Raw genomic sequence first — 11,438 nt, forward strand, 5'->3', positions numbered from 1 at the left:
CACACACACACACACACACACACACACACACACACACACACACACACACGCATATCCTCTGCATTCTCTCTCTCTCTCTCTCTCTCTCTCTCTCTCTCTCTCTCTCTCTCTCTCTCTCTCTCTCTCTCTCTCTCTCTCTCTCTCTCTCTCTCTCATTAATCATTTATCAAGTATCTCATTTATTTCTTTGCCGTGAATTTTTTTTTTTTTTCACCTCCAAGGGGATAAATTTACATAAATTTACAGACACAAATTGGTTGGGTTGATTCACTTCAAGGCTCCTCACTGAACCAACCATTCCATTTGTATAACATTTGTATAGGCATTCTTTATACGTTCTCTGTCTGAAAATTTGTAAGTAAACTCTTACCCTGGGAGATATACATTATTGCCGCCGGAAGGCGGGAAAGGTTTTTCAGACCCACACGATGACGCGAATCGTTTATAATATTAGCTCAAAACCTCAAGACATACATTAATGGTCCTAGACAATATCTTATATGAATAATTTATGTAATACAGGTATGATTCTGTACGTTACTCATAGAATAATGTATTCTTACACAGACAATTATTAAATTTAACGTGTTTTGGGTTTTGGGGTGATCGTTAAGTAACGCACACGCCTTTTTCTGACAGGTGTTCTAGCTGGTTCTATCTACTTCTGTTTCCTGCAGCAACACACGTCCTCCCTGCACGAGCGTCCTCAGTAATGTATCCCTATCGTCCTCGGTTTCCGTTACTTCCTGGGTCCCTACACTGCTCATCGTTATCCATTAAAGACGGTGATAAAATCAACCTCGTATCGGCCTCACGTCATAACACGCATCCTTCATCCCCTTGCATGAACACCACATCAACACCAGCCGTACAAAAAATATGCTGATTATGCCTTGTCTTGGCCTTCGCAATGACCTCCAAGTCCTTTCCTTTCTCATTAACAACCTCGGTTGCTCAACAACAACTTCCTTCACCCGCTCGGCGGTAACATACACAGTTATGCTTAGTTAAGTCTCTGTTGTTATTGTGATGATGAGAAGACAAAGGATGAAACAGATCTTTGTCTCTAATGTTTCGACAATGTCTTCCTCTTCTTTCTGAGGAAGACTCATTTCTGAAACGTTAGAGAAATAAAGATCCCTTGCTTCATTCTGTGTTTGCTCACCATAGGAATGTTCCCACTTGTCTAATCTATTATATCATTAATATTTCTGTGTCGTTGTCAAAAACCCTTCTCTTTCCTATAGTCAGTGAAGGGAGGCTGGTCAGCAACATTATTTTAACATGTTTCATTTTCACTGATCTAAAATAAAACAATAAAGATTAATAAAAAAAAAAGAAAAAAAGAATATATATATATATATATATATATATATATATATATATATATATATATATATATATATATATATATATATATATATATATATATATATATATATATATATATATATATATATATATATATATATAAGTTGTGTGAAGAGATACTTAAAAGCCTAAATCCTAAAGTCTACCCATTCTCGACACAGGCTGAGGTGACACTGAATTCAGAAAACGATTAGGGGAGACTTTCATATTTATATACTCGGACAACTTTATATCCTTCATGTATTCATTGTTTTATTGTTTGTTTTTAGATAACTGAAGATGATTCATAATTACATAATGTACAAAAGTGGTGTTGATTACAGATCTCATTCATTTCCTGTTGAAAATAAGGATCCCCCAAGAATGTCCCCTTATCAGTGTGGTTAAATAATTTCCCTTTTATATAGGAGCAATGAGGGTGCGGGCACTAACAATCGCCATCACATTATTACAGAAACACCTACACTTACCTGGTGGCCGCACTCACCCACTGCCTTGGTCTGTGTTGTGAACATGGTTTTGTGGATACTTGATCGAACAGGCCACAACACAAAAATCTCTCAAGGCCCCTCGTGGGTGCCTCTGGCCACGACCACTGCCCCCCACACACCATCGCTACGTCCACCACTCCGCAAGGAAGTCTGCTGTGTCACACCAGCGCCACACTTTGTTGGTTGAGTTAAAGGAATAATCCCGAGATTAAAAAAGAAGTTATATATTATATATATATATATATATATATATATATATATATATATATATATATATATATATATATATATATATATATATATATATATATATATATATATATATATATATATATATATATATATATATATATATATATATATATATATATATATATATATATATATATATATATATATATATATATATATATATATATATATATATATATATATATATATATATATATATATATATATATATATATATATATATTATTTCTCATCCATCATCCTTCCAAATAAAGTAACATCATGCCTCGTGAAACAAATACACGTATTTTTGTGCTGTGCTCCATTTGTGTCCATTAATTTTTGCTGTTAAAAAGAAGGGCTGAAATTTCTAATGACGTTATATTATAGTTGGTATTGTAATGCTACCAATCCGTTTTGTGACAGAGATCTCCTTTGAACTTTGTGGTCTGTCTTTGTAAACATCTGCGGTAACATTCTCAAAGCGAATTAGACTTCAGCTAAGACATTTACAATATAACGTTATTAGCAAGTGGCCTAAATGTGATTGATTAACTGTTCCTTGCCTGGGATGTGGGTGAGCTTCACTACCTCATAATATGTGAATGTCAGAAAACTCTCTACACTCCATTCTAAAATCTGTCATCATTCAGTAATCACCACTCCAATCATTCATTGGAGTGGTGGACAGTGGCGCCACCTGCACCTGCCTCATAGGAACTGGGAGCGATGGAGATTGTGGTGGTGTGGTTACACACGCCCACACCCTTACCGCCCACATTTCATGGGGCGCCCTTCCCCTGGGACCTGATGCCATGCCTCAGACCGCCCTACCTATCACCACGTGGGAGTGAGGTCAACCCTCATACCTTTGTCTCCGGACGCTAGCCCCGGCCGTGACCTGAGACGGTAGGCCCAGCAACCACGGGGGTTACCACCCGACTCAGTAGTCCTTGTCCGCCTAGCCTCGGTGGCGGACGTGTGACTTGCTGGCAGCTTCACTTAATACTGTACAATTTATTTTATTAGTATAAAGTAGAAGCACTTGTCTTTCTGTATCCTGACCACCTACAAAGAACTACTAGAAGAACCAGCATTACGGTGGCCCCGGTGGAAGGAGTCGACGGTGCAAGTCCTCCATGCCCACGCGCCCTGCTCGTCGTCAGCTGCTCGGGCTACCTTCATAGCCTCCGGGTTACCTGCTATGCCGTCACCGACGCATTTCTGCTAAGCCTTCACAGACGCAAACTGCTACGCTAATACACGTCTACGGTGGTTTCTTGAGCTGCTTTCAGAGCTTCTTTCAAGCTTTTTATGCCAAGCCTGACCCGCCAGCCTGTTCCCGTAGGACTTCAAGCCGTCATCAACGCCGTTCCCGTTTTAAGTCTGGTCTTTTCAACATGTCATCAGCGCATCTTGACTGATTTAAGCTGCGTTCCTGTCGTTTTAAGACTCAAGAACTTTTCAGTAGCCAGTCTTCACTTTAATACTAAATCTCGAGTGATTTTTTTTTAGCTGTGTTCCTGTCGCTTCAAGACTTAAGAACTTCTCAGCCATCAGTCTTCTGTAAGTTTTGGTGTTTCCTGTCCCTGTGGTATTTTCTGTTCGTTGTTTCCAGTACATAATCTGCCACAATCCACTACACTTGAAGATTTCATCACCATCATGTGCATTATCAGTGCTGCATTATGATTATTGCAGTGTATTGTTGTTTTTTTTGCAATTTATTAGGCATATAAACACTTGTTCTCTTGTTTTATGGCCTCTAGTGTTGTTCTAGTTTTTCTTGGCCTGTGACTCGCTGTGTTGACATCACAGCTAGTGTAAGTTTTGTGTTTGGCCACTGTGCTCTCTTTTCTGACGTCACTGCTATGTGAGTTTCGTGATTCGCCAGTGCGTACTCACTTTTCTGACGTCATTGTTCTGTGAGCCTTGCGATTGGCTGTAGTGCAAACATCACGTTTCTTAGACAGATAAGCACGTCTTTATTATGTAAATCGTGCTTCAGTGTGCCTGCGTCACCCCCTTTTGCTTTGTTCACTGCGAGGACACAGCGAGAATAGCGGCCGAACATTGTGCTGGTGTGGGGACAGAGGCCCACACCCTTGCCTCCCAAATTCCATGGGGCGCCCTTCCGCTGGGACCTGACGCCAAGCCTCTGGCCTCATCCTTTTGTCTCCGGACGCCAGCCCTGGCCGTGGCCTGCTGAGCGGGCAGGTCCATCAACCACGGACTACCCCACTGATTAGTCGCGTCTACCCAGGCCTCGGACGTGGATGTGCGACCCGCTGGCACTTCACTTTATTATTTATATTGTACATTATTATTATGTCAATATACAGCAGCTGATTTTTACAACTGTATTTATTTGGGCACCACCTATATACAAGCAAGTATTAGAAGAAGAAGAATTTTCCTAGTACAAGACAAGGATGGAGGCCTGAGGTTTCCAGTACTAGCTGTTGTCAACAGTGTTTCGGAAACGCCTGACCGCAGCTCGTTTGATGCTAGTATGTTATCAAGGACTGACACAGGACTAATGCATGTTTATAAGAGATGATATAATACAGAAGGGTTGTGTTGATGGTAAAAAACAAACTAATAAGGCTTGAACTTTGGTTTAGGAATATTGACACTAGATAGCCTGTGGCGTTTGAGTCACTGGTAACTCAGATTTAATAGGTTTGGTATCATGAACCTTAATTATTGGTTTGGGGATGATTGTTATTACAGCCAATTTATGATTTAATTTTTAAATTATTAGAACATTCCTCTCACAACAGTACGGAATGAAAGTATGTTGTATCCGTGGCTAATTGCTTGCCACTAAATCATACCTTTGAAAAATGTTTGATATTTGCATAATCACAAAATTATCTACGAAATGCTGTATGAAAAGAGCTTCATCTCGCAAAGTTTTACATTTGAGCCTCCTCTGATCAACTGTAAGTTTGTTACGTGTAATACTGTGAATAAAGATGCAGTCAGTATTCAAGAATTTTCATCCACTAAGTGCAATCTTAGTGAGACTGGACATCTACCATTCAACGAAAAATTTAAAGTGCTATCGATTGTTGTGTGTAACAGACCGTTGAATCGAGGAAACTTTTGTGCTATAACTAAATGAAGTTCTTGGTTGCTCGGCAAGTGTTCTTGGTGGTTATTGTGCACCGAATGTATGGCGACGCTCGTTCATCGCCTGTCAAGGCATTCGACTGGTAATGAGTTTTTGCTATCGCTGAAATTAGAATTTTAGGGGTTACAATTACAGAAAACGGATCACCTGAAGATCCGCCACCCCAGCCGCACTCGGGGTGGCAGATCTTCAGGTGAGACAATCTGGGGTGGCGGATCTTCGGGTGATCCCATACTTTTAATGAAGTAAACTTTTTTCTGCATTTTTTATATCCACTCAGTTTTTTAATGCGTTCATGTTGTTAGGTTAGGTTAGGTTAGGTTAGGTTAGGCTAACCTAACCTAACCTAACCTAACCAAGTGAGAGAGTCTGGGGTGGCGGATCTTCAGGTGAGACAATCTGGGGTGGCGGATCTTCAGGTGATCCCTGTGGGGTGGCGGATCTTCAGGTGATCCCAGAAAACTGAACGCATTATATATATATATATATATATATATATATATATATATATATATATATATATATATATATATATATATATATATATATATATATATATATATATATATATATATATATATATATATATATATATATATATTAGTTTTACCCTGTGATTTATGTATTCACAGAAGGAATCTGAATTCCAAATGTTCATTCATGTAAGCATTGTTGGCCCACATTATTTACTACATTCTAGCTTGATGAGTTCATATGTTCATGAGATATTGTGAACCATTTGCGTATGTACAATACAAATTCAGATCTGATGTGCTCAATTATGTACAATACACATAGAGGGTACATGGTATATACCAAGTTTCAATATAATTGGCTGAATAGTTATAGAGAAACCATTTATGAGACACTTTTCCATTTTTTGATGCGAGATGATTTACTGATATTTCTACTTACATTTCCAGATACTGGTGTCTATGATTCCGGTGAAAGACAAAAATATGATATATCTTAGCGGTATATGATTCTTCAATCCGCTCTGAAAAGTTTGTGTATCGTTCAGGCACCAAACATCTTCGAAACTAAGAAATGAAGCGATGCAACTGGCTCAAGGAGTCTAGAGCACCTGGAACTGGCCCCAGCCAATGTCGTCGGGTGTGCTAAGGGAAGCATTGCTGTGTAGGGTTCTGTGCTTTCTTGAACGCGTTGTGTATGGTCAAGGTGGAACAAGACTGCGAAGCCTTACCAAGAGTCTGTTCCCATCGGCCGAGCAGGTACGTTGCACTGGTAACGAACGTAGCTCACCAACATCATTATAATCTTGACAAGTTGCGAACGATCCAGTGAGTCTGTAGCTAGTCAGCTCACTCACTTCTGGACCGGAAAATCATTAAGTAGCCAGTCCAACATACGTGACATCATTTCATTCTATTGGTTTTATTTTCCTTAACTAAATGGTTACTGAGCCTCTTTATTCTTATTTGATTAAAAAGGGGATGTTGGAAATGAGAAGTTTTAGTGCCTAGGTTACAAAACTGGCGTGAGTGGTGGTAATGGTTTCAGCGGCGGTCGGATTTACTGGGAGCTTCTCATCCAAGTTCACATGTGTATTTTGGCTCCAGAATCACAATACATTACTGTTTGTGTGTTCTCTTCCCTGGTGTGTTACAGATATATGCACAACCCTTTCTTAACCCTTTCATTCTGGTGATCATATATGAACGATTGCATCAGTTTGTCCGTAGCGACGGCGATCGTTCCCGTAATCAAGAATTTTCGCGCCTCAATTTTGAGCTCCAAGCGCGGTTTCTCGAGTCAGATGGCGCGTGAAAGTGTCTGGCATCTGTTTCCACCCGAAGTATTGCCACTAGCTCTGTATATTTTGCGGTAACTAAACTATTCTCCCATACTGAGAGCGACACTTGGCAACCCCAGCGACCCGCCGTGTGGAAAGCACCCTGATAAGAGCCAAGGGACCTGATAAGAGCGAAGGACACGGACAGCCTGATAATAGGGAAGGATCTCAGATCCTTCCCTATTATTGTGTGTGTGTGTGTGTGTGTGTGTGTTCTCCGGGCTGTTTCTGGTTGACGGATCACACAGCGAGATCCTTGATAAGCCATAACTAACCTTTTCAGAGATCACATCGAGCTACAAAGTACATCATTGTATTCAGAATAACACAGAGAAAAAAGAAAAAATATTAGTATTCAAACAGTCTTCTGACAATTTCTAGGTTTATGATTTTTACCCATCATGGCTTATGGGAAAATAGTTTAATCACCGGAATATAAGGGTTAAAAAAAAAAAAGCATTTATGACTTTTAACATACATCAACACTCGTCCGCCAATAGCACATTAAACTGATAATATACTAGAAGTATGTTCATTTTCCTAAGTTCACTGAGAGAAAGGCACGAACCTTCTGAAAAAGAGATAAAAAGGGAAGAAAAGAACACGAACACTAACAACAAGAATAAGAACAAGAACAAGAAAAAAGATGTACGTCTTTAGCTTATCTGTTCCTGACAGGTAATAGTAGGGTAAAGCGCTTATCACACTAGCACTTGTACCGTCGAGCTTCCTGCAAAGTAAGACGCTAGCGTCTTACTCTTGGACGCTGGGTTGCTTACCGGATCATATGGGAAACAGCGTCGGCAGTCGGCGGTAAGGATCCACAATGGTACTGGGTGGTGTTCGCATCTTATAATATCATTGTTACTGCCAGAGAGAGAGAGAGAGAGAGAGAGAGAGAGAGAGAGAACACTGAGGATGGTAGTAGATGGGATAGGGAGAAGATATTTTGCTGACCTGATGAATTTAGCTTCGGCCGGGTTAATGGAGGTCAGATAGGAACTTCAAAGACTCCACATAAGAAACATGTGTAGGGGACACCCAACTCTGCCCTGCCCTGGGGCAGAAGCAAGTATACTGTAGACTGTAGAGGGAAGCGGACGTCGTGAACGAGCGTCTCGCATTGAGAGTGATCTCCAGTCTACAGGGGTTAAATGACCCGCCAGCACGTGTCTTGACTACAAGATACTCAGTGTAACATATATGTCCTGTTTTGTGTGAGAGCGTACAGTAGCACAATTTGTAATCTTATTCTGTAAGACTGATACTGTTAAGCTACCAATGTGTGTAGTAACGTAAATCTATAAACCTATTCCATAAGGCTGAGACTGTTAAGTTACCATTATATATTTGTCTTTATGAGAATCTGCTCGTGTCCCCAGGTTTTGACCGATTCAATCAATACATCGAGTCAGCGTGAAACGGGTCTTATTATCATGCACTGATCGCCCCAAGAAAGTGGCGATGACAATCATGGTGATACTATTTATAACCTTAGACTTCAAATCATAGAAATACCTATGGGATATATGTTTAATACATATGCATGAATACTAAACGAGTGAGAAATGATTAAGTAGTAAAAGTTATCAATATAGGTTAAATGTAAAAGAACCAGCTGAACAGGTCTAGACATTTCATCCCCAAGGGAGTGGCCGCTGCAGAAGAGCCTCCACCTCTCTATATAGCCAAGTTTCTCCCATGACTCTTGCAAGGGCTCTTATATTCTGCATACCTTTCACAGCCCTGCCTTTTATCTCCCTATCCATTTCACCATTCTTACCTAGCACCGTTCCCTAGTATGGTATTCACCCTATCACATTCTTTCTCTAGATAAATGAATGATATATACAACTTTTCAGCCTTTTAAATATTCTTCACTACGAGATTTATGCCAACCTTCAAATCCACACAACTGTTCCTACTTATTTACCCATCTATTTCACTCTCCCATCTTGTCGCCCTTTTTAAAAGCCACATTCATATACCCAATCCGTTTGCGACACTCAACGCAGTCCACCGTGCCAGCACAATCGCTTTTTCTTTTTCCTTTCACGCGCTTCACAAGTTGAATAATAATGTCAGTATGTCACCATCATCGCTGGAAAATATTCCATCACTTGTAAACAAGTCGGAGGACGGGGGTAGCATACGATAATATAAGGTCCTCTGTGTTTGATGCTAGCATCTTATGTCGGTAGATCGAGTGCCGACGGTCGACGGAAATACGTTCTAGTGTGAAAGCGGTTTCAGGCAGGTTGGTCAAATACTGGCTCCTCATTCTTAGCTGTAGTCATCACGCTCCGCGCTCATTTTGTTGTCCCTAGTGTGGCGTTTTTACTACTGCCTCTATTCTCTTTTATAGAAATTTCTTTCCTGGAAGCATTTTTCCGAAGTCTATGCGAAAATACATATGTACACGCTCGCCTGTGAAGACGCTCGGCTGTAGCTCTGAAACTAATCACAGGATAATCTCGGAAATACTCTCATTGTGATTCCCAAAACAAAGTTACTCGTTTAAATATATCCAAATCTAGCAACCTAAATCTAACTTTGCCTAAACCAGTCTAACGTGTCCAAGAGTGGTTGGCACCTGCTCCTCCAGACTGAAAATACTCTTCCCGTCTTGCTCCCACCCTACCACGGGTCGGCACCACTGATTCCTTTTAATAGCGAACTCTTTAGCGATCAGGCTTCACCTTGACCCTTACATCTCGTTTGTTACTCAGGGTGAAACATGTTCCCGGGGTCACTCAGCATGTGGGCAAGCATGCTTTCAATCAACACGACTTCGAAAACTTCCTCCAACGTCACGACTCAGTAAAGAGTCTTTCTAACTTTTCCGTATACATCTTGTCTTTTATTATTGTCATGGTTACTTTCCAAGAAAGTGGACGTTACACTGATCCCGGAAAGTTTTAAAGGTCTGGATTTTTAAAGGCTTCGAGTGCCTACCTGACCTATCCGAAATCGCCAGAATTGCACCCTCTCACTGTACCCTTACCTTGACACAGCACACCAGGAATCACCTCAAATACCAGATCAATGTTGGGGGGAGTAGAAAACACGATTATTATATGTTACAATATTATACATTAATACTAAAGATAATTCACAAACAAAATGAGTTATTACACGTTAATATATGATGTTCCGTCACTACACACAACGCCAGAGCCCGTTTACACCTCCACCGGCCACTGAAATATTTTTCTCTGCCGCAGGAATTTACCCAGACGCCATCACCGCATCCCCAAACAATATTTCCCGTGTTTCCTCTCCTCAAACCTCACAAAACATCATCATCATCATCAAAGATCATCTATAACACCATAACCCCATTCCCAAAATCGCCAATACACCACAACACCAGCCTCCAAGGACAACACCACAGCCTCCACTCACAAAATGGCTGCCGGTTTGACCTATGCTCCCCTCAAGCCAGCGTCACTGGCACAATTCACCAACCGAATTTCAGCGGACAAGAGCTCTTGATACCATAAAAGACTCACTAACCTGATCCTAGATATCAAAGTTATACCACCACATCACTAATACCTCCACACACTCACTCCATCACCATTCCACACCAAAATTCCATACACACACACACACACACACACACACACACACACAGATCACTCGTTACATGTCTCAGTGTCTTCCAGCTCCAAGCCCTCCTCTATATCATATCCTAGCTGAACTTCGTATCACACCCTTTGTCAGTCTGCCTCGCCACGAGCAACAATTTCCAAGCCAAAAATGAGAGGGAAAGTCACAAATCCTCTCCCACCGCCATCCCTGCCTAACACCTCACCCTGAGTTTCTGCACAGGCAAGCAAACAAACAGCAACATAACAACCAGCCTCTTCATATCTCCCATGTCCAAACCAGACTTTAACAGACGATGGAGAAAGTGGGCCTCAGACTCTCTCATCACGTATGACAAAAGAGATATTGCATCTTTTCTCGCCTGCTTTCGAAAACATTCTCTGCACTTCGTTAAAGAAAAATCTAAAGGACATCTTCATCCACACAGATCATTCACTACATACGGACCGGTTTCTGGACACCCTGTGCATCGATCTCTCCACGTTCGGTAGGGCCACTGTCAGTCTGGCATCACTCTACGTCCTTGGAAAGGGAAACCGGATACCAACTCCTGCAGCTACGGTTTCTCTTTTCTCTTACTTTTTTTTTTTCACAAGAGACCGCTCAACTGCCTACACTCCTTCACAAGGGATGGGTAGCCGCCAGCGCAGCGATGCTTATAATGTCAGATTTGACTTAAGAAAACCAACTTTATATGCCAGGCGTAGCTGACAGTGTATCTTTTATCCCTTCTCGTTTTTGCCCAATGGTCACTTTTGTCGTCTCCCGTGATCCCTTTTTGGAG

General features: G+C 41.0%; 1 protein-coding gene across 1 annotated transcript in view; it reads left to right on the forward strand.

The window, feature by feature from the left end:
* LOC135088877 (mucin-5AC-like) overlaps positions 1-2,049 on the forward strand; it is a 13,157-nt gene extending 11,108 nt beyond the window's left edge. The window contains exon 8 of the mRNA XM_063983939.1: positions 1,779-2,049. Within this exon, the coding sequence (XP_063840009.1) occupies positions 1,779-2,049 (271 nt within the window). The remainder of the gene's footprint in view (positions 1-1,778) is intronic.
* Positions 2,050-11,438: the final 9,389 nt, after the last annotated feature.

The sequence above is a fragment of the Scylla paramamosain genome, chromosome 32 (assembly GCF_035594125.1).
Source record: "Scylla paramamosain isolate STU-SP2022 chromosome 32, ASM3559412v1, whole genome shotgun sequence".
Lineage (NCBI taxonomy): Eukaryota > Metazoa > Arthropoda > Malacostraca > Decapoda > Portunidae > Scylla > Scylla paramamosain.